Below are 25686 nucleotides of genomic sequence, written 5' to 3'. Positions count from 1 at the left end.
ATGATCTTTAACTGTGGCTGTTATGCAACATCCGTCTTATAAAACTTTTATTAAAATTTACGATGACTAACACCTAGTAAGAGCTCTCTGGTAATTGCTAGGGACAAGTAATATCTTAACAATCAAAGCTGCTTAAGCATATGAAATTTTATGGCAATGACATAACACAAGTATGAGCTTTTGAGACCAACTTACATATTACAAAAATTGATGAAGTCATTTAGATTTTTTTACCAGGCTTAGTGCTGCTGGTGCATGGTGTGATTTGTAAAGCTGTGGAACTCTGATGCAAATTTAACATCAACGAATTTTTGCCACTGTCTAAGATTTAAATTAAATTGTACATCAATTAACGCACCACTGCAGCCTCTCTCAGATATCACCTTTACCTGCATTCACATAATGCCACAACTTTTCACAAATTTGTCAAGGTTGTCAGACAGTCTGAGAAGTCAGAAGGGCAAACTCCTCAGAAACATATATCAGGTCAGGCTTCACTGTACCAGCATGTGATGGCAAATCTATGCAGATCACCAAAGTCGTCTTGAAAGACGATCACTATCACGCACACACTGTGTGAGCATTTGGAATTTTCCTGGCTGGACGTCTTTGTACCTGATACACTAGTATTCACGCGGCCGTGCGTCTGCATGCTTAGCATGCACACAGCAGGGGCGTATGGAAAGTCCTTGTGATTAAACTTGCAGAAGCTAAAGAAGCTAAACAAATCAGTTTAGTGAAAATGCACACTCTCTTTCATCAGGGGTGCACAAAAGTTTTCAATCAACGCAGCTTTCTGGATATATCTGCTGCTACTCAACTATGAGGAGGCTATTGAAAAATCAGACTGTATTGCCATGACAACAAAATGCTCAGGATAACACTATAGGTACTTTAGCTCGGAAATCCATTGAAAACATTTGGTGAATTGTCAGGGCTTACAACAGTCTCTGTGTTTATCTGTCACATCTTTCAACAATATCCCTTTCCGTACGCTCCTGCTGCTCTAGAAACAGTTTCTGAAATGTCAACCGACTGACGGGACTTGTGTTTTCCAATAACTCCTTTACACAGTTACGATACTTACAATGCGAAGGTTTTCAAGTGCAAATTTAAATGAAAACACAGCTGTTTGCAAGAGGCAAAGAAAGCCAGGAAGTTTTGTGTTTGGGAAAGCTCTTTCCCACTGATGTAAATTCCATGGCTAAGTATTTGCACAGGCCTCATGCTTCAGCGCATATTGTACACATTTTTTGATGAATGTTCGCTTTTGTGTGATAGATAGACTGATGAGGAGGAAAGAAAAGCTGACATGGCAAACACAACAAACCTTTCACAGAGAGTATGCAGGAAAGATTTGTGGTATCGACCCCTGACCTCTTAGGGTCACTCCTGGTTCACTTCAGAAATGCTTGAACAAGGATTCTGGGTGAAATCAGCTGTTTGTGTGTAAAGGTGAAACATGGCATAAATAACTTTTAATAAGTGACAAGTGAGACGTTTCCAAACTTACTGACATACAAAATGTTTCCCTGCACAAAGCCTTGGATTTGCATAACTATACCCCACTACAGTATACAAATTCAAATAAGTTTGCACTGATAAGCTATAACCTGCAGGATGAATATATTGTGAATTGAAGATTCTGCATAAATTATTAATTATAAAATTTAAATGAATTTGGATATTCAACCTGATGAGAGATTTCTAATTTAATGAATAGTAAACTGACAGCCTGTAGGTGACCACAAAACACATTTCAGGAAAGTTGATGTCTGGACTATACACAATACCAGTATTTGTTATATATCCTGTAAACTGTACATTGTAACTTCAATAAGAAACATGAGTTTAAGGTGTTTGCCTGACTGAGAAGAATAGATATGCAACATTTACAGGTAACACCATAACAGGACAGGTAAGCAAAGCCTCGGTAGAGTGAGCCAATAATGATCCACTACTTTATAAACAGGAAGATGCATTTTCATGTTTCTTAAAGGCCCAAGTCTCAATCCCTGATTCCTGCATTAACAATCAAGATGATGGTGCAGTGGGCCTTTAAACATGGATTAGTAATACTACAACCACACTCTTATCTGCACATCTGCCCCAGGAGTAAAAGTCCCTGCATGAAAAATTCTTGATAGTCAGCATGCTAGGGAAAGGATTGAGTGACCAACAAACACTGAATTTTGAACAGACAAAATTGTAGTTGCAATGTCAAGTGTACACAAAAATCATGAAAAAAAACTAAAACAAATTGATGAAAAGAAGACATACTATGAAGATTGACAGTCCACCTGTCATGTTCTTGATCAAATTTTATGACTGAGAAACTGAAGGTACATTGATTCCAGAATTCAAAGTTGAGTTTCCCCCGAACTATGATACTTATGATTAGACATACCACAGGCTAAACAAAAATGAGGGAAAGCTACTCTCCTTTTTAACCCTTTCACCACCATGGTTTGGCCTGAACGAATCATTATTAATGGTGATTGTGGACCTGTTTACTGGGAAATAGGGGTGAACAGGTTAAATGTCAAGTTGAGTTCATAATGTGATGGCATTTTCAGTGCACATATTACTTTCAGTACATGCTTTCAACATGACGTCACTTGCAGACATACAAACACATTTCAAAGAGTTCGTATTAAAGACAGGAGACATCTTCTCCATCCAGACAGAATTATCCCTGAACTGTTAATGGATTTGTAGCTATCACTTGTAATCTATACACACACGTTTACTTCATAGAAATATTAATCATGACGAGCAACAATTATGAACATTAAACAAGCTACCTGCTGACATTGCATACATATTAAAACACTAGGAATTCATAATAAAGGACAGCACAGGCACATGAGGTCTATATTCCAATTTACATTGGTGATTCTGTCTTTGTGAAATAATAATCTACAACTTGTACAAGGCATGACAAGCATTGTCAACGACCAGTGCTTCTGATGAGACTATGATATCAACCTAGAGTTACGCACTAATGTTGACTGTTAACAATTAAAAACCTCTAGGGCTGAAAATGTGTGTGAACTTTGCTGTTCGGAACAAAAAATGAAATTTTTCCCAAGTTCTGATGGAAGAGAGTTGAATTTTTCCTTTTTTCATTCTGCGGTGCTTTGGAAGGGAATGTACGCTGGATACGTGTATAACTAACACCCTTTAGAAACTGCTTGGAATGTTTAACTAGATACACAAATGATCGCATGATCGCATCATTTGCTCTGAAGTCTAAATTTAGATCTCAATTTTACTGTTGCACATGTTTTCGGGGAGATTTTACGAGCTTACGATAGCATAGCGCTATTTAACTTATGTGATGAAGTACTGGTTTTATACCCTCACAGGAAGTACACTGTTTTCCAGGGCTGCTTGTATCTGTTTGATTACAAACGAGATAAGCAGTACTTTGACACCCCAGGGACACGTGATCAGGTCAGGTCATCTGCAAACATTTGGACCATTTTCCAACCATCATAAATGTTGACATTAATCCACGACCTGGCTGGTAGGCCAGCAAAGTAAGCAATGTAACATGATCTCCATGACTACGAATCAAGTTGAATTTCAATTCGTCCATATTTATTTTACATTTACGTATTTTGTCCTATATGGTTTCCTCTATCAGACCATAGACATACATTGTCATTTATTCATACCATGATTTCTGCAGCATATGGTTACTGAATTATAAAAATCCTACACAGTATGGTGAGTCTCGCAAATACATTATTGCCATGACAACAAGTGTCTTTGTTAGGCTTGTGTGAGAAGAAATTAACATTGCATTTTATTTTGTTACTGTTGAAATTTTTTTCACATTTAAATACGACCATTATTGTAATTAATGTCTTCCTTTGATAAAATAATTGAAATCAAACTTTCAAGTCTCTTTCAAATTTATGTTTTATTATAATGCAAAAAATATGTTGCTAGCTGACATGTCTGCAATTGAAGCAACATCTTGTTGAACATCTGTTTATACCTTAGACACTTCTAAAATGATGCAAGTTTAGATGTTTCAAAACAACGGAATAATATTGATTGCAACTTGATATTTCAAACATTTACAATGATATTTTGATTACTGTCCAGGGCATCAGACTGACGACATATGTATGAATAACGGAGTGAATAGGGTTTGTACTGTGCGATCACCCTAAATATTGTTTACTTCCAAACTACATGTACATTCAACACGCACATGGCAATAACGAGAGAGAGAGAGAGAGAGAAGGAGAGAGAGAGAGAGAGAGAGAGAGAGAGAGAGAGAGAATGATATCTTGCTTCAGTAGAGTTACCATTAGAATGGACGTGATGGCCACTAACGATCACATTCATCATACATACTATAGTGTCAGAAAATCTTGAACTGTGTGCAAAATTGCTCAAAATCAGAAAAAAACAGTCAACTAAAATCGAAAAAATGCCAAATCAACATTGCCTACTTGAAAATATCCATGGCAACTTACAATGTACTCATAAACAAGAGGCAGAATAGGATTCAATTGCGGGTGATATATTCCACGTTCTCAAATGATTCAGTCTGGACATCATGATGCCAAATACTGCACAAAAAGCATCCAATTAAAAGAAGGCACAAGCATAAAATTAGTAGACATCAGAATAAAAGTGACAGTATAGTTATAACAATTAAAACCCTGGGAAGTGTTAATTATGTTATAACCACACTTACAAGATTATTACCATCCTTTAATGAGCTTGGTCACTTTTACGACCTCAGCTATACTTACCAAAATAGATTCAACATTACAAATGAGAGGTTTGTTGGATTCGCTTTTCCCCTAAGGCCCTAATTTTGTTTGTACAATTCATAATGGAATTCTATAGGCTTATCAATTTGCACTATATCACAAGACTTAAACCCTATCTACCATTTTCGGATTAGATCCCGCCTGCTAAGCTACTACAGGCTGGTTGCCATGCCAACCCCACTGGAAAAGGTCATGGGTCAACAAATTAGAACTCATAGTTTGCCAGCAGTGAAGTCGGAATTTCACCGAGAAAGTATGAAGGTCTGTCAACAACTGATAGCAAAATCGGAACAATTTTGTATCATTGATCGGCATAAAGGAGATTAATTCTAAGGATTTCACATACTGTGCATGACATGCATGCACATACAGGAAAGATATCAAAAGATATTAATTTCAAATTTAAGTAATCTTGTTTGAATAGAAAGTACCAACTGGGGATATAAAACTGTCCAATGTTTTGATCAACAAGGTGAAGAACATACTTGAGTTGGTGTTCACATTCTGACAAACCATGGTGGCTATTTATTTCCCCTGATTTCAAAGACATTAGTCTTCTCTACAAGAGATTAATGCAATAGCAATTATATTTCTCGGCACCCTCAGTTGGATATTTTACCAAACTTAAAACCCTGGCTAGTCCATAAAAAATTAATTTGTTCTCCTCAGTTTCTTTTGAAAATACACTTAACAATGCAACACAAACAGCAGCAAAGACGGAAAACTTTGCTTTTGAATCCTTACAGTAATGCCAATGCAACAAAAATATTTCAATGTTTCGATTCATATATATATATATATATATATATATATATTATATTATATATATTATATATATATATATATATATATATATATATATATATATATATATATATATATATATAATATATATATATATATATATATATATATATATAACTTGTTTAGTTCAAGATCAGCTGGAGTAGAGTGCTCAATACTAGAGTAGAGCTAAATACACAATTGAGTTGATCAGGATAATCTAAAATATTACATTTCCACTACAAATTTGTTTCGTATAGGCTGCAGAGCCGCCTACACTCATCGGGTGGCTGTGATCGACATGGCAAGCAACTTGTTGCTAAGTCCAATCACAGCCACCCGATGAGTGTAGGCGGCTCTGCAGCCTATACGAAACAAATTTGTAGTGGAAATGTAATATTTTAGATTATCCTGATCAACTCAATTGTGTTATATATATATATATATATATATATATATATATATATATATATATATATATATATATATATATATATATATATATATATATATATATATATATATATATATATATACTTGTTATATATATATATATATATATATATATATATATATATATATATATATATAGTTGGCTTATTGATATCATAACAGAATTAATTGAAGTAATGATATATATATATATATATATATATATATATATATATATATATATATATATATATATATATATATATATATATATATATATATATATATATATTGTTGGCTTATTGATATCATAACAGAATAAATTGAAGGAAGGAATAAACTTCAGCAGACTGTCTCATTGACGGTAGGGTGATTGTGATTGTGAAAGCCACTTGGCAAGCCAGTGACTAATGAATACGCTTTGAGAAAAATGGCAAGCAACTTGTTGCTAAGTCCAACATACCGGTATGTCATAAGTATTGATTATAGAAGAATCTTGATGACATGAATGCCTTAATTAGAGTGTGTTTATGCCCTCTGACATATCACAGAATAGAATTCCCAATTAATCGTTCAGTTGTCGAAGTGAGCTCACTGCTTCTATTATGTAATTCTATGCTTTCCACTAATCGTATCTGCACGATATGTATCACTAAAACACGAAAAAGTGAGAAAATAGAACACAAAACTAAGGTACATTGCTCTATATTTATAAGGGGCAGAATGTAGTAATAATAATGATTATATCCAAATAATAATAACACTTAATATTTATTGCATGTCTGTAAATTAAGTTTGCGTTTTTGAAATATTAACTGTTTTATAGAGCTACATTGTCGGTGATGGGTTTGACTCACTCAAGGCTGACTGATTAGGTGTATTGTTTTGATTGTCAACAGATGGGTCAATGTTGCCTTCTTGATTTTGACGTAGGCTCTGCTACGTGATCAACATTCTGATAAGCAGTAAACTGAATGGAAGGAAAGCCATTTCCATTCATGTCGTCATGGTTGACATGTCTGTACGATGTTATCCCTAGCATGCACGTCATACAGGGTGAATCTTTGAATTCACTTTCACCTCGACGTCTCCATCTGTTACGATATTGAAAAACCTTTCTAATAAAAATTGTCTTTTTCATTAAAAATTATATCAAACCCCTCACATAAAAGGGTCACACTTCTGATCTTGTATAATTCATTTCAAATTGGTTACAGTGATACACACTGAAGTCAGTGACTGTAAGTACTTCATACACAAGCGGTTTATTTGTTGCTTAGAATAAATCATAGCTCAGTGAGCCGGAGGCAAGAAAAATATTTCATTAAATTCTGACACAGTTTAAAAGACTACTGCTGTCTGCTCTTGGCTGAACTCGATGGCCTTATCCTAGTTTGGTGTGATCAATACTTGTAATTCATTCAGCTACGTGCTGACGAAGACTAGAAGTCTATGGCAGTTGATGAAGACAGACTGTGGGCAGGACCTAACCTTTGCCTCTGATCGTTCATTGTGAATGGTAAACTAACATACACGTACAGTTCTCATAAAGTTATTGGATTTCTATTCGATAGTGTTCAATTGCAGGGGTATTTGTGGACAATATGTTGATTTATGCTAATGAGGGCAGTTGGTGATTTGCGGCCAATGTGGCAACTTGGCAATTTGAAGCCAATGTGGGCAGCAGGTAATTTACAGCCTGTGTGGAAAATTGGCTGCGTGCAGCCAATTTGGACAGTTGGTGATTTGCAGCCAATGTGGGCAGTTGGCAATTGCAGCCAATGTGGTCAGTTGCTGATTTGCAGCTAATGTCGCCAGTTGGCGATTTGCAGCCAATGTGAGCAGTTGGCGATTTGCAGCCAATGTGAGCAGTTGGCGTTTCGCAAAACCATGATCGTACAGTTAAGTCACATTAGTTGTTGGATGTTAAGCTCAATTGACATGTGACCAAAATCACAACATTAACGACAATTAACCCATTCTGATATCATTTTGATGACAATTGAATAGGATAGCATTTATCTGAAAAATGAAGTCATTTCCTGTTTAAGTGCACACCATTCACATTTTAACCCTTTAGGCTTTGATGAAACTGTCGCAAAACAAGGCAAAGAAGCTAATCTACAATTCATGCTTCAATTGTTGCTAATGACAGGGGAACTCTTTAATTTCAATAAATCTTCTATGCACAAATGACAACAATTCTGAAATAGCAGACACAGTATATTAATAACCTTTTCCTTGACACACAAAGGTTTTCAGCACTCTGAAAAATGATAAATGAATCAGATTTTATTTAAACAACTTCCTCTATAGTGATGGACTCACTGAGTTGAATATGGTTTTCAAATCTTTAAGAGGGTGGTCTTCCTTGAAGCAGTATATGAATTGAAATTAGCCTCATTTGGACAGGATTACGGGAAACATATAGAAAGGCAGCTGTTCAGTTTGGTTGTTTTCCCTATAACTTGGGCATTCATGGCAAAATTCAGGAACATAATAGTTTTAACTGTGCATATTAATTTGCTAGCCTGTCCAAAGACCTAGAAGAGATAATTATACAACTTTTGTTGTTTGAAGAAATTTTCATGTGTATGCACAAACAATTGTACACCTCTTCTGTGGTAGAATTGTTATATACTGGTATGTAACCCATATTCACAATATCCATTTTTATTCATTGTGATATACTAGAATAGTTATTAAATAATGGTAACTTCATAAAACATCTCAGTTTGAAGCAATAATTGTCAATACTTCACAGTGACACTACAAATTACGATAATACTAATGCAGTATACAAAGTATTACATTCTACACACCGTTTTTTATCTTACAATAAATGCCTCTCTTTGATTGCTATTTTTGCTAATTAATTGACATAAGAAAAATCGTTAATTTGTCAGCAAAGTTTTCTTGACCACAACAATAGTGATGGGGAAATGTTTACAGATCTCCAAATTTGAAGAGAAATGTAATTTTAGAAATTGTCACTTTTCAAGGGTAATATGATTGAATTTATGAGTGTACCAGCTTATTTGTTATGTTTAACTAAGTTTTTGCATTGAGGACTAAAATAAAGTTGTTTGATCCAAATATATTATTTATGGCTCTTGAGAGTAATATATTAAAAGTCCGATGTTTGCTAAAACCTGTGACAGCAAAATTTACAGCTTATATATATATATATATATTTCATGTTTGTGCTATGCATTGCACTGTACATGTATGTATGTGTGCATGTATGAATCTACTTGTCGGGAGCTCAGATTCCTACTGTATATCACACACAGTCTTTGCATGCTGCTTGCTAAGATACCTCAAGTAGAAAAGCTTGTCAAAATTGTCTAGATGGGTGCAAGATCGTTTTGTTGACATCAAAATTTAAACCAGGACTGTATTTTATACAAGGGAGCTTATTTATAATCGTTAACACTGCAGAACAAAGTTACAATCACTCCACTGCTGGTGCCAAACAACTGCAGTATAATCACATTTTGAAGAAACAAAACCACTGTGATTGAGCATCAGGATTCCATCACAAAAATAAACTTCATCTAAAAAGTTCAGAAACTACAATGTTTGTTAAGGTGTTCAGCCTGGAAAAAATGATGAAAAACTAAAAATTCAGAGTTATACATGCTGAATCATTTGTTTAGACACTCAAAAAGAATTTTGGGTTTCATGTATTTTGAAATTAATGATCATCATTGTTTCTTACTTTACACATTTTTAATCTATCATAATTAAATCATCAACACTATTTTTCTTGCAAAATGAAATGCGATTGATATCATTATCATTGATGAATTTCACTTCAATCCATCAACCATGCATTCCAGATTGCTTTAATTGGGCATTAACAGAATAGATAAATAGATCAAATATGATGGTTGTGGGGTACAGTGCACCTGTATCACTGACTGAAAACAGAGATATAAGGTTTGATAGCTACGTGATACTGACTAAATTCTTACCGACAGCCATATGAACTGCATACTTAGCAAGTGAAAGTTCATATTTTTCTATCACACAATAACAAACAGACAATTAATTTTCATACATACATACATACATGTATGTACCTTTTGCTGTACAACCTGTTTTTAAATTGAGGTAGACGATATTTAGGATTGACTGGTAGTGGACTAGGGTTAGCACAAAATTAGCTCAGCTGTGCATTAAATTTTGTAATTCTCCTGCTACTGGTACTGCAGTGTCAGCCATATTGGATTCGATGTCACTGTTTCATTTTGTTTAAGGCTGTTGAAAACAAACATCTGTCATTGAACGTCAATGTATTAGACACTTACCAATCCAGGGAATAATTGCCAATATTTTAATGCAGCAAAATTGCTATTCACTGATACAATCATACAACCATTCCTGAAAAATATTATGGTGTGACTAAGTGTGACCACTGTACACGTACAGGCCCAGAAGTTGAAATTATCAACAAGATATCAACTAATAATATTACAAAATGTTACAGATTAATGCAGTTATATTTTTAATAAATTAAACATGTACACAAAGATAAAATTTTACTTATTACGTGTTACATTACTGGTGCAAAATGCAATGATGCAAACATTGTCTTTTCTTTAAGGTCAAGTTAGTACCAGCCTTAATTTAAGAGCTTCTTGTTCAGTACAGCTGTATCTACTCCAGTGGTTGTAAAATTTAACACACAGCTAATAGCAACCACTTATGTGATAGAACCCTCGGCAATATTTCTATTTTTGAAAGGTGGTTTGCTCCTTCAGCTGTCAACTTCGCCATTCAAACTAAAGATCTAATTAACAAGGAAGAAACAATTTGAACTTCATGGATGATACCTAGGGATGCAATTATTTTACATGTTGTAAGATCAAGTCCAAAAGCAAACCAGAACAAACAATGACATAGATTTTCACAAAAGATTCCTACCAATATCAAAAGAGTATCATAATCAAACTGTGACATCACAACACAAGCATTATCATATACACATTTTGCCAAACAATCATGGGCAATTAACTATTGTTTTTTTTGAAATAGTATTTCTTATTCACACAAAACTGTAACACTTTCATCCATGTCATGATTATTGATTACATAATCCTAGATAATCCTCACACAAGTAAATTATGTATGAAGTATGCCATTATCATCACAGCAGTCTTATTATCAGTAATTAGATTCAATACTATTCATATCTAACAGAAATATGATATCAGAACTGTTGATTGGAAATTTAGTGTTGGAGACGTCTTTCAAACACAAATGTAACATGATGACAAATGCAATCAAATTATTTGAGATACAATGTCCACACAAAATGATACCAGAAATGCTGTACAATCTTATCGATAAGGGAACTGATAATGAAATATGAAATGATAACAGGGCAAAATTAATCATTTCCACTCTGTTGACGTGAATTATCACCTTCACTGAGAAAGAAACAGACAACAGAGTTATACATGACTATGCAATGAATCAGTATCCCGAAGAACACAAGCATACAGTAGTTTGTCTTAAAATATTGGAAAAGTGATGACGAGCTGATAAATTTACCAGCTATGATTGGAGTGGTGCATTTTTAGAGTTCTTACTTAGAAATATTTTTGTACTGAATGTGAAAACAAATATTTGGTGCCTGTATTTTTCTGTTGACTAGATAGATATAGTTTGATGAAAATAACAAGTCAAATTTCAAGACAATATCGGCTAAATTCCTTGACCCAGCTTCCTTTTCTTTCAAAAAAATACTGTATCCACTGGGATGCAGTTCCCAAGTCATAATGTTACTGTTTATCAATCTTCAACAACAAACCTTGCCCAATGTTAAAAGTATAGACTTCTAGCCACAAGAAATTCCGGACTTGCAGGCAGGCCTCACTTGTTTCCAATAATATGCACCTTTATTTATAAAGTTGAAGTTTCTATTTGTGACAAAGATGCGATGGTAAATAAACCCAGCATTTTCACAACACTTTTATGTCTTTTCTGTCCTTATCTCATTTGCAGATATTGTTTATTTGAGGTATTTCTGGTCTGAAGTGTACTAAATGACAATATGTTGCGATATCTTATTCGTCTTGTTTTCCATGAGTACATTTTGGCATAATTTTGTTTTCATTGGCTGCAATTTTGAATGTTTCACATAAATGTCCGCAGTAAATGATTGACAATATACATTTTCTAGTCAGACCTGCTCTCCTTCTACTAGAGTCATGGTTTCACCGGTTGAGTCACAGCTAGTAGAATTAGGAAGGATTTAATAGAGACTCTTGAAATGCAATTGGTTCTCTTTGTTTGGATTGGAATCCCATGTGGGAGCATTTGCGTTGGTAAACAGTTCTTTACGTGAGTACATTCAGCATATGTGTACGAGTAACTCCATTTATAGCAAACACCACAGATAAACCTTGGTGTGTAAACCACTGGTGGTTGCAAACTAATAATGAATAGCAAGTTGACTGACAATTACTATTGCAATGAACTTTAACAGGAACCTACATCTATTTGACTGACTCAAAGTCCATAAAATTGAGAGTAAATCGGAATAAATGGGTGGCAACCATGTGACCAGCTGACTGAGAATTGCTCTGTTTATACGGCCATACACTACGTACAGCTGTACAGCAGGTAATACACTACAAATCCAACTGCTGAGAGTGGAGTTATTGACACTACAATTCCCAAGCACTGACTAAGATGGAAAGTTGCTGGAATGTGGACGAGAAGGATTAAAACTGGGTAAAGAATTCCAGTACAATGGAAAGGAAATGTAAAGCTCTGACCCAAACACCACTGCTGAGGGGATTTCATTGCAAGGCTATTAATGTAATACATCAATGTGACGCAAATAATAGCTATATTATGACAGGCCAGGTATATCAGTGACAGCTCCCTACACTGGATACTCGACAATTTGAAAAATTCAGTGAATGAATTTCAATGGCATTTACAACAAAATAATATTTCACTGTAGGTATAATTGACAACAGAGAGTGGTATTTCGAATAGTTGTGGCTGTTTACAATGTTGTAGCAAGTATTACGGCAAAAGATGGGCCCTGGCTCAAATAATTCAAATATTTAGGCGTTATGGTGGAAATCTACAAGTAAATTTATGGTGGGTTTTCTCTGTTTTACAGTCGGTGGACCTCTTAGTGTGCTGGTAATATTAATGGTTGGTAATATTAAGTTTATGCAAGAGAAGACTGAGTTGAGATTAGACTTCGTTCGTATTCCAATTCAATGTTGTTAATGAGGCCTATCGGGACATCCATACAGCAAGTACAGCAACTGCTCTGTAAACATCACACTGATCAAAGCTTTCCATGTACTTACGTTTGACAGAACAAAAACACACTATGAACCACTCTACTAGACAACATCTTGCTAATTTCTTGGTTATTGTGTCTTTCTGTTCCTCTGTGTCCTCTGGAGTGCTTTGATCTCTGGCAACATCCATTGTCCATTGTCGAGTTGAAGCAGCACCGCAGAAAAGCAAAAATATTGTGTTCACATTGTGCCGTCACTCACTGAGTTGTGTGTGTTGGGGATGCAGCCTACAGATTGCAGCCTCAACATTCACACATATCAACCTCATTAGCATATACATTAGCATAACATTGTTGATAGTGACGCATACCATGCTCCGTCCAATGGCATATCCAAGACTCATTTAAAATACACAGAGATAAAATAACGCGGTTTTGTACTGTATCACATCAATCTGCTTGCTAATAATATTAACAGCAACACACAGGTCATTAAATGTCGAATGTAGCCACAATCTGATAGCATTTTGTGCCTGAGTTTCATCGGTAATAATAAGACATTTGATACTGCAGGTAGGCAATATGTACCCAAACAATAGCCTATTGTATGCCGAGTAAACTATCATTGTTCTATCTGTATGGCCAGGAATCATTAAAATGTAAATTAGATATTGAATTGGTTTGCCAATGCTGCCGTAGGTAAACATGAACAGACAGGACAGATACAAAAGGTGCACTGATCCAAAGAAGAGCTTCAATCTTGTTACAATTGAAATCAGTCCAACACAAACACATAAACTCGTCACCTGATGGCGTCAAAGCATGACAGATATTGAGCAATCATAACAGACATTCAACAGATGATACTGAATTAAGTTACTCCCAAAATCCACAGTAACTATGTGAAATGATAAACTACTGTAATGTCACAATGAAGATAAAACTGATACTAAAATCTTCAGCTTTGACTTTTTTTCACCTCCTTTACTATAATAATTAAACTTCGGTTCAAAACAAATATTACCCTAAGATCATAGTGAACACATACACTCTGTTGTATTTTTACTTAGCACACAGATTATTACAATTATATCATATCTTTGGGGGACACAATTTCTGGTCTTCTGTGAAAAAGCTGTAACACACCTGTATAAATACAAAATAGAATATTTTAGATTGATAAAGTCTGAGTTCGAGACCAAATATTATTGAACATAAAACATGGTGAATAGATTATCAAAGGCATTAAAATTTATTTCCCACTGTTGTAACAGTCACGTGAGTGAAAATGTGTGTGGTTGTAAGGCAAAAGCTCAAAAGCCGACTACTATTTGTTTCACAGGCAATGAGAATGTTGTTGCGTGTTTTTCTCGTGATGTCAGAGGCATTGGAATCGATTTACAGTGGTAGCTGCTCTGAAAAGACTGAAATCGCAGCTTTACGCTCCATTTGATATACCCACAATCTATTGTGGAAAATACTTTTAAAAGATTCAACGAGATTAATGAAAGCCTCCATAAAAATCACAGTCTCAAGATTCAACTCCTCAAAGGTTCAGAATGTCAAACATGCTCTCTGGTTTTTCGCTCACAAGTTGTAGAAATCTTGTGGCAGAGCAAGGACACTTGAACCTAGCTCTCGAAGGAAGTGAACTTTTATCTGTCGAGAAACACGATTATACCATCTGTTGGTTCTTAATGATGTCATTCCATAGAGTAAAGGAATGTTTGTCCTATTGTAACAGGTTTACTCATGAATGCATAAGAAGGAAACAAACATTACAACATATTTTGCAGTTTACGGCTGATATTTTATTTTGTGTATTTTTTTCATTGTCTGAATGATTCTATCAGTTCGATTCCACTTATGAACAGAATGCAAACTAGTGAATGTACTCTGAGTAATTTAGTCTGATGTGTTGGCATGCATGAGATCACACAAGGGAGCATTGTGTTGACTGGATGGACATACAGCCTCCTCAAGGTTAGCACTATATCAGAATCATTAGCAGTAACTCAAAATGTAGACCCATGGGACTATATGGAATGATATTGTTTTATTAATTCCTGTAATGCAGACAAAACCAAATAAGTTTTAAGCTTGCCTCTTAAAATAGTATTGCAAAAACAGATTGTCATGTATTGTTTGTGGCATTACAAAAAGCACATCTGGTGATGGTTGAAGCCATGTGAAGTGTTACAAAAAATTCTAGGCAATGTTTGTGTCTGTTTTCCACTACTGGTACATTCAGCGATTCAACTCATTTTTAGAGTTTCATTAGTCTAGTCTCTAAATGGAGTCAGCGGTTTTTGGCCTTCTTCACACTCCAGAGTGGCAAAGACCAAAAAACTCTGCGGCCAAAACATTCTGTTTTTATAAGACTAAGTTTGCATGTACCCAGGTTTATTTAGTGCCATTCAACTTTTGAGTATCACACAAGAAATTCTAGATATTTTGTAATCACATCATGGGGAAAACAAAGCCTAACCATCTGTACAACCTTCAGTCAAAAAAACTTTGAGTGAATTCTCAAAGTTGTCATTGACAATTTCATGAATTCTACAACATATTGAAACTGTATTAAAATAGCAGGCAAAATATGGCATGGTATCTCAATTAATAGCTTGGGATGTCACCAAGTTAATATTGGAGTTAGTGTACAGGACAGATGCACACACCATTAAAAGGGTAATAGCTGGAACTATGACATAAATGGATCATCTTTTACAATAGATATTTTCTTCTCAACAGACTGTTCTGTGGTGAGCTGCAGCATGGAAGAATGGAGGTCAAAAGAAATGCCCTGAGATATCCTGCACGCATTTAAGATCAAATACTTGTTACAACTATGAACTCTGTCGCCAACAATAAAAGTGAACATTATACACACCAACAGAGATGGCAGGTTGTGTTGTCATGGTGAGTACTAGGTATTTTGGGAGCAAACAAGACAGTATTTAACAGGACAAGACAAAAAAATGGAACTATCAACAGTCACAGTTGCCAGAGCTTTATGACTGCCATATTGTATGGTCCTAAATAACGGACAGTTTTACAAACAATAAGTGCATCATTATATGTTAACAACCATTGGTATGTTAACTCATCAGTCTCATGAAAGGTCATTCTGAGTTTGTTCGGTGAATCTTGTCACGCTGCTGACACCACAGCGAAAACTTGGAAAGGCTTGAAATGCAACTCTGGTTCACCATAGACACACCATAGTCAATTATAATAATTGGCATTTTTGTATCGTCATTATCATAGCATTGGTAATTAATTTGCTAGGCGCTTGAGCAGTTTGCCGGCCGCAGCCACTCGTATTATCACATGCCAAGAATATCTTGAAACTGTCCCAATATGTGAGACAGCGTACATCCGGGGCAGATATATCGAAGTCGGAGTCTTTTGATCTGGAATGGTGAGGGTACACTGAAGTGACTGTGATATATTGCATTGTGGTTTTGTGCCAAGAGTGTGAATAAGTACAATCATAGTGGTTCCTTGCGGACTGCAATATGCCCTTCAACTGGATGCACTTCACCCACTCCACATTTGAGATTCTTTGGCGAGAACACATACATGTGCACCCAATCAACCTGTCAGTGGGGGAGTGATTACTTCAAAGTTTTAAGAGAAGACTAATTTTCTTCAACAAAATTTGCAATTATCTTGAAGCCTCCTGGGAGCATGTTTCAAAAATGAGACAAGCGCGGTCATATGTTTATTATTTGCAACGTATTCAAATTACAAACACTCTCAGAAATTGACATAGTGTATGGAATTTAAATCTTGACGCATCCACAAGACAGATCTTTAATATGTCTGTTATGAAGATTACTTTCTGGATAAAAGTGTGTATGAAGTTGAGGTGTATCTTTTGGTAAAATACTGGTTGATCTTATTTTGAAGAAAATATTTGAGCACAACATTACAATGGCAATGGAAATTTGTTTCATATTATACATCACCTGTGTGCTATATGGTTTAGAAAGTTAGCGGAAAGATAATACACCACAAGGTTCACACAGGTGGCATTCTTACTGGGAATCAGTAAGGAGGAAGGCACTGATTTTGATAGTTCAATATCGATTAAAAAAACTTAACCCTTTTAGTACTGAGATGGAATTTCTACCAGACATATCAGTTTAACCCTTTGACTGTTGTAATTTTTTCCACCAAAATTTTAATGCAATATTTTACCAATTTTGGTGAATATTTCTGTAAGTTTTTTCATAACTTTGGACCAAATTGATACCAAACTTTTGGCAAAAATCAGAAACACATTGACTGTGGTATATTTTATAAAGGTGACAAAAATAGACTTTGGCGCTCAAAGGGTTAATATATAGTTGGAGGCATCAATACTCAAAATATATAGGTGAGATGCACACATTTTATTAAAACTCAGCAGAGAGGAGTCTTTGTACGAATGCATTTGCAACTACCCTGACCCAGTTTTCATATCACAACACACAGTGTCATCCTTTTTGATACACATTTTATATTCATGTGGTCAAGTGTTTTCGATCACTGTCTTTGTTGCTGAGCAAGTGGGTACCACGTTGTGAATTTGAATTCGGTAGGAAAATTACTGAATTTAACATCATCTGTTGAGGTTTGGGATAAACGCAGTGGTGTGCGTGAGGACAACTAGCTGCCTGGTTTCTAGCGATTTGATCCAGTCTAGAGATGTTTTACTCATACTATCTAGGTATATTTTTAAGAAATTCACAACTGCAGTGTCCTCCTGCTGTGATTTGAAATTTGCACCCACTTAACCCACTAGTTTTCTATGGTAATCTCCCAACTCGCCACATAAAAAAAACTCTCCGCTGACCCTTTCCTATAACTGAAGCCCCCAAATGCCTTCTCCTTTTCACATGAGTAACCCTCCTCATCAACACTCAAACAGTCAGATCCTTTTCCAATTTTGAAAAGTTGCCTACTGAGTGAAAGAATAAATAACACTGCCCGCTGACGATTAAAACTTGCCTGCCAGTCAAGAAACCCTTTCCTTTCTTGAAAATTCCTTTGTTGGGTTGCCGCTGCGTGTAACCTTTTTACGTTATTTCTGAGTGTATACAAAAACAGGATAGAACAGTACATGACTTGCATGTAGGGTGAGGTGGTGAGTTGTTTTGACCAGATGCCACAGGATTACTGCACAAAAGTGCTTCAAGACGAGGTTGTGCTATTGTCAATGTATGTATACACTTTTCAGTATTGTCATACTTAGAATCTTAGTGCATAGCTATCACATGAAAAAAATGCAGTGTTGAGGGCGTTTAGCTGCAGATATAAAAAATTATTGTCGAAATGAAAACCTACCGCTATCCTAGCTGCCACAAATTTCTTTCATCTGGACAGGCTTCTATCAAAGGACATATTTAATTTATAAGATTATTACCAAAATACAGCAAAGGATCGATGTATGAGCTAGAGAACATTGGTGCAGCGTATCAGCCGACGTGAAGCGGAGGGCGATGCATAGTGACACTGTCACTGTGGATGCACTCAGGCTGAGTGCATCCACTGTGGTATTTTCGCAATAAAAATGCATCTGACATTCATGACTGAGTGTGACATTGGCAGAGTATTGACTGTTTTCATGAAATATCCAACGATGTTTCTTCCGTTCAAGGACGTCTTAAAAAATATATACACAAATTCACACCTTACAGACCTTTATTTTCCATTTAATATTGCTTTATAGATAAAACAATTTTGGTCCTTTCTTTTTAATCCTGACACGAATATGATTTTTAAAGACAAAATTTCAAGCCTAACGCTTCGTGAGAAATAATCAGTATTATTTATACTAGTCTAAGAACTCTGCTACAGTATTCAAGGTTGTAATTTTTCATATTTTCCATTATATAATTGCAACCTGTAAAATACGTTCTGTCGATCGTTCAACTTAATTGTCAAAATCAGTCTACTGTTTGTAATATTTATTGTTGACAAGTAAGGTTTAGTCTAGAATTCATACACTGCATTTTGCACATAGTGTTAGCAAGGTTGCAATGTCGTATTCCAACATGTTTTATTGTTGAGAAGAAAATTGTTTGAAAGAAAAACTATGATGAAAAGTACAGCTATTGTTGCTGAATGGACATCTGCCTGTTTATGAGAGCTTTGATGCTCAAGGAAGTGTCTTTCATCATGGAGAGGTTTCTTTATTAGGTGTTAAACTTTATGTCACGACGACACATGAAGTATCTCATTAATGAGGCACTTAAACTAGATGCATTTGAAAATGCCTACTGTGCTCGATAAAATGTCAATAACAACATTCAAATCCTCATATTCTGCCAGTTCAGAGCTATGTTATCACTGTTCATCTTTGAATCAATCTTGCAATACATATAAAACATCGTCCCAGGAAACACGGGTGCTACTAGTACCATCAAGGTTACTTCACAGTTTCAAGCATCAAGACACTCACTAGTACAAAATTAAAGCTATTCATTTGAAAAAGTCTGTTCATAGAAACATTGCCTGATAAATATTTTTTTATTTCTGATGAAAATGTTTGTCACTACGAGGTCAACATCCTGTACTGGCTCAACAGGGATTATGGATTCAAGGTCATTAATCATCATTCACGATGCCATAATTGGAAAAAATATGTACTTCATAGAAAATTGATGATTCAGAACGCTTGTGAAAGTAAGCAAGCAAATGGAACCTTATGAAAACTACCAAAATATGTATTCTCCTCTCATTAAGAAGAAAGCTGGAACATTCTAATGATGCAGCTGATATTTTAATAGGGTCTGATAGCTGTAACTATTGATGATTTTTCAGTTTCTTTTTCTACTCTCCAAAAGCATGTTTAGATACTCAGTATATTCATCTGCTTGTCAACTCAGCCTGTACATGTGTAAACTGTGCACTGTCATTTTTGATGATTGAATGCTGGTCCCAACTAAAATTAAAATATACGCAATAACATTGCATTTTACACTACCAGATTCTGACAAGCTAAATAGTTGATGTTTCAATGTGTTTTGGTGAGTAGAAGAAGAACTTGAAATTGATGACATACAAAACAATAGTGAAAAAATAATTAAAAACTGTGTAAAATTATTGTAAAGTACAGCTTTCTGTCGTAACATTTCTGACACCATCTTGGACTGTCGCGAATAAATTTTTGCACGAGCCAAACATCAGTGCAAGTAGTTCAATTAAAGCTGTCTTATGTAACCTTGCATACAACATTATCTTTCTTGTTTTATGTGCTCTTTTGATCTCTCCAACCACTGTGGTAAATATCATGACAGCACTCAAATTTTTCACCATTTTGTTGATATCACGCCTAGCATGGCTTTTCTACACAGAAGGGTGCACTGATAATGATGACATGAATGACCAACTGATTAGCGTTGAAGTTCATTCACCTGAAGGGCTAATGACCCATAACATGCATAACGCCAGCCATAGTCTAGCAATCATTGTATTTCACAGTTGACCTCTGACCTCCAGCTACTGTACAAGAATTCCACTGCAAGAGCACTGTTTACAGTTTTAATTCTTTGTAACCATATTTCTAAATTGACTATTGAATATTAAAATCCTCAAAAAGGAAAATTAACAATAGCAGTGGAAATCTTGGAAGAAACTGCAGTCTTTCACTATTAAGGAATCCATAATTTTATCCTTTCATATTGTCAATGCATAAAAAATTCAGAACGTTACATTAACATCAGAGACTTCCAATCAGTGTGGTTGTTTTGTCCACAACAGTATTGATGTATTTGATGTAAAGAATGATGGACGGGCACAAATAGATTAAATCAACCGAGGTCAGTAGGTCAGGGTCATGTCAGGTCACAGCTTGTGTAAATTAATTCATAACAAGGTTTTGCAGTCAGAGTGAACCGCAAATGTTGCTTAATTCTGAGACTGATAATTGAATCGACTTGTAAGGCTTTAAATTGGCTATATTAATGAAAATTAGTCTGGGTGTTGGTGGGCAGAAGGAAAATTTAATCGTGAACAACAACGGAAATCATAATTTCTTGGTGAGTCGCCAAAGAATATCAAATAATCAACAAAGCAGATCAAATTAATCAGGAATGGGATACATTTGATAGAATTCTGCTTTAACCTTTTAATTAAATATTTTAATCTTTGAATGTGATTGCTTTTTCTCTCAATTGTTCAATACAAAAACTTCACTGGACTGGATTCATTTTGGTATGAAATTGTGGCAACCAGCAAAACACAAGCAAAATTGGTAATTCTCTGGAGATGTAATTTCTCGTATTGGTCAAATCACTGATGAGGGAAAGATTATTGACACATGCATGTATAGATGGTGCTATACTGAAATCAAGAAGTAAATCTGAAGTAAACATTGAAACAGAAGACACAATCATTTGTCATGGCGTATCTATGCATATATACGTACAGCAAAAAGGATACAAAGCCTAGAAAACCCAGAAACATGAGCTTATTCTCATAGTGAGATGTCAAAAACTATGAATGATGAATCACTGCATTTCCTGTGCAACTGATATTATTGTCGTTTTGCTGTTAAACCCTCTTGACCCATACATCAATGTAGCCAATGTCATCATTACATGACAACCATGCACCTAGGATCTTCAACATAGTGTGTCTGTTCTCTGAGCCTCCTTGATATCATCTTTTGCATGATACTCGCATGATTCTGTCGATAAGCAAAGGTCTACCGAACGTATCACCGTCATGTTGAATTTTAGGACTGCAAGTCACTGCTGGTAAAATCTGACCTTAGGAGAATGACTTGCAGCCCAAATGGTCACAAAAATAGATGTTGAAATGTTGGCCCACTCTGATGATATTTGTGCTCAGTTTGATTGTCCGTGAAATGACAGTAACTTAGCAACTGTATCTAGGAAACGACCTGATAACACATGAACTAATCTTCACCACTCATTTATGACATGATCATATTTCCTCAGACAAATCACTTACAAATTATTTATTCACTTTTTACACGGTTGTTTTTTATGATTTAGTCATATTATTTTTAGGATTGAATTACCAGACTGAGTTTTTTCAAAATGGAGTTAATGGTTCCGAAGGGGAGTCTATTCTTGCCAACCAAACCAACATGGTTTGAGTTACTGTGATATTGAATTCTTTCAAAGACAGTATAACAACGACAAGATTGATCCAATCGATTGATTAAATTGATTAAATTGAATTTGCTGTAAGTTAATTTGGCAAAGAAAGTGATTTGTATGATTTTCAATGACAGTGAGTGGTTACCGTATATTTACCTAAAGAATTAGTCTCAGAATTGACTGGAGGCTGCTACCCTGATAATACAAATTATAAATCACAAATTTGCGATGAAATAATCAATAATATGCACATAACTTTACCTTTCGATAATTCTCATTATTTTTGTTACAATTTTTCTTTTTTTTTTAAAAGTATATTCAAATGTTATTTACAGTTAGCCTTGTGAGCATTACACACATTACTGATATGCAGTGACAAATTAATTCTACTTCTGCCGTATTATTCTGGAGATTATTCTGAAATTAAGTTGTATGAACAATAACCTTGGATATCACACATACAAAGGCTGTTTTTGAAAACCTGAATGCTAGCCGTGTTGACGTAATTTTGAGAGTACAGCACCAGTAGAACAAGAAACTGTATTTCAGAAGTACACACAAACGACCAAATATACATCACACGTTTATGGAGACTTCATTGTCATATGCTCCTCGTGAAGTTAACCCTATATCGCAATGGTTTTGCCTGAACCCATTGTCATCAACAGTAATTGTGGACCTGTTTAAAGGGATTTGGGTGGTGATCAGCTTAAAATACCCTTCAAGATGAGATACGGTATATTTAACCTGCAACAAAACAATATTTGCTGTACTGTAGTATTATTTTTCAGAATTTGATAGACTTTTACTTGGTTGACCTTCTGCAGCATCAAATACCATAGGTTATTTAACAGAAGGGCATATTTTCTGCATATCAAGGATGCTCTCATAACTCATATGTGAGAGGTTGATGAGTTGTTTGTTGACGAGTGATGGACTGTATGACCATAAAGGATAAGATTTTTTGTATAGAATCTGCTACAATTATAATTTTGCCCTTACATTGCTGACTGACAAATGGACTGTTGTGGTTTTTCACAGAAACAAATTGAAAACGATGAGGGCTGTCTGCAACATGACTGATACACTCTCAGCAACTTCCTTGCCTTCTTTTACTGACAAATATCAATTTTGAAAGTTTATGAATCAACATTGATAAATAATGTCATCATGGAAAATGACAGGTCTTATATTCTTCAAAGATTGTAATTCTGGTAATTTTTATTCTTCATTGTTTCTTTCAATATACTTCACATTTTTGGACAAATTTTGCAGTGATGCTTTTGTTCAGTCCCAGACTATCTCACAACCACTGCTTTGCTACACAATAGACAGTAAATTTCGTTTGTACTGCACTACTGCCTAATCTACATGGAGTTTCTAATCTCTTGCCTTTATGGATGACTGCGCCCTCAATGGTCTGGCAAGGCAAGCCCCAAGCCAAATGTCTGGCTGGCTATATCATTGTAAGCTTGCTGGGTGCAAAATCAGGGTAGGAGATGGCCGGCCACTATGGGTTGCCAATGATATGTGCTGCCTAACTGTAATGGAAAATCTTGCATGAAAGTGTTCTATGCTGACAAAATTAAACCATGATGAAAGAGACCTGAACTTGACACCCTGCACAAAAACATGACTTTTCCAGGAGTTATTTATTTTTAATTCACTTCATAGACAATAAAGATGAAGAAACACAAACATCCCTGGCACTACAAACATTAAAAACTCTGATAACTTAAAAGTAGAGTTCAAATTGTCTCTTCTCTTTATATAGACACTTAAACCCAAGATGAATAGCTAAAGACTTATCACAGAACCAAGCACAGCAAAGATGCAGTTTGTAACAAGCATCTGAATTTCAACCATCTACTTACATAATGATTTTGGAAAGGTGCAAGTGCAATACATTTTGGACATTTTGTTGCTCCTGTTCGTCAAGAATTGAGCATGGTATTAGAAAAATCAAAAAACATATCTTATGATGAAAAATATATATTTATAAGACCAGTATTTTTTCTTAAAAAAACAGAAAAATATTTTGCAGTTGTGCAATTTTGAAGTTTGCCTTAATTAACAGATAACAGGTGTCTGTAAAACCTACATGATATTATTCACAAATTGATGGAATTTTGAATTTAACTTCAAGTGAAAAATGACAAGCAATATCATTTTAGAAAGCATACCTTAACGAGGGACCCTGGGCAGGAGTAAATAATTGATGCAATTTTTCTGCATTTTACTAGGTCACAGTCGGTCTCAAATTTCATGTGGGAGTCCAAAATGGAATTTTTATTATACCATATTGTACACAACGACCTCTACAAAAAGGATGGAAATTTATGATGAATTATTTATGATCAATTTAAATTCAACTTACATGCGGCAGTCTCCCGGTGGTCACTCTTACGTGGTGACACATCTCCGACATTTTGACAGGCAGATGAATGCATCCTTCAAAGTTGATTTCTAATCAGATTCAGATACTCCTGTACCAAAAAGACTGACCACAAACTCTTTCAGGACGTCACTTTTGATGTTAGGAAGACGATGTGTCTATTTGGTTTTACAACTTAAACGACAATGACCCGATGCTTCGGATAGAGGACTCCTCAATTTCATAACACTGCAACAATAGCTTGCATGAGATGTCCCAAAACAGCAATTTTCATTTGACATTTCAATAAGTGCAAACACAGGCAGGACCTGGTCAATATTTATTTTAGATTTGTGGCTGGTAGTGTGCTATTGAAAGTAGGAGCAGTGAGTAACTTTCCATTTTGCATATTCGATATTACTGGTAGGGCTACAATTTGTACAAAGATAATACGCGTTCATTTGACATCATCACACTCTTCCGCGATGGCATGTTTTATCAGCTGTACATGGCATCGAATCTTAGCATTTAGAAAAAGATTTCAATGACACTGGGGCTCTCGGGAATTTGCCTTGTTTCTTGGTAAATTGCATAACCCATTTTTTGCCAAGGACATTTGACTCTGCTTCTATAAAAAGCATCATATAGTTCTCACATCGTTTCAATGACAACCATTTCACTGGGAACTAACACTGTCTCTTTTCATATATATGTTTAAGGTAGAATGCACCTCAGGGATAGATATTTGGACTCCCAAACTTTTACGATACTCTTTTGATGTACCACTTAAAGGGGCTCATTTTGAAGTTCATGGAATAAATGAAGTTTCAATGGCTTCTGTTTGTGAAAATTGAAAAATTTGCCTGCCATTTTGAATTTCCATGTAGAGAAATTCTGAGTAATTTGTTTCCA

General features: G+C 35.3%; 1 protein-coding gene and 1 long non-coding RNA gene across 5 annotated transcripts in view; one reads left to right on the top strand and one right to left on the bottom strand.

Moving 5' to 3' along the window:
- LOC139119837 (calsenilin-like) overlaps window positions 1-25686 on the bottom strand; it is a 127587-nt gene that overhangs the window by 46699 nt on the left and 55202 nt on the right. Inside the window, exon 1 of one of the 3 annotated variants that reach the window (XM_070683754.1) lies at window positions 13352-13596. The exons of the other annotated variants lie outside the window; for them this stretch is intronic. Coding sequence (XP_070539855.1) covers window positions 13352-13475 — 124 coding nt within the window. The 5' untranslated portion in view covers window positions 13476-13596. Of the gene's footprint in view, window positions 1-13351; window positions 13597-25686 lie in introns of those variants that run through there. 3 annotated transcript variants of the gene reach the window in all.
- Window positions 1-25686, top strand: part of LOC139119840 (uncharacterized) — a 73635-nt gene that overhangs the window by 11934 nt on the left and 36015 nt on the right. Inside the window, exon 2 of one of the 2 annotated variants that reach the window (XR_011549002.1) lies at window positions 16036-16203. The exons of the other annotated variant lie outside the window; for it this stretch is intronic. This is a non-coding gene — a long non-coding RNA (uncharacterized lncRNA). The remainder of the gene's footprint in view (window positions 1-16035; window positions 16204-25686) is intronic. 2 annotated transcript variants of the gene reach the window in all.

Source organism: Ptychodera flava, chromosome 20 (genome assembly GCF_041260155.1).
Source record: "Ptychodera flava strain L36383 chromosome 20, AS_Pfla_20210202, whole genome shotgun sequence".
Classification (NCBI taxonomy): domain Eukaryota; kingdom Metazoa; phylum Hemichordata; class Enteropneusta; family Ptychoderidae; genus Ptychodera; species Ptychodera flava.
This window is presented reverse-complemented; position numbering and strand designations above follow the sequence as displayed.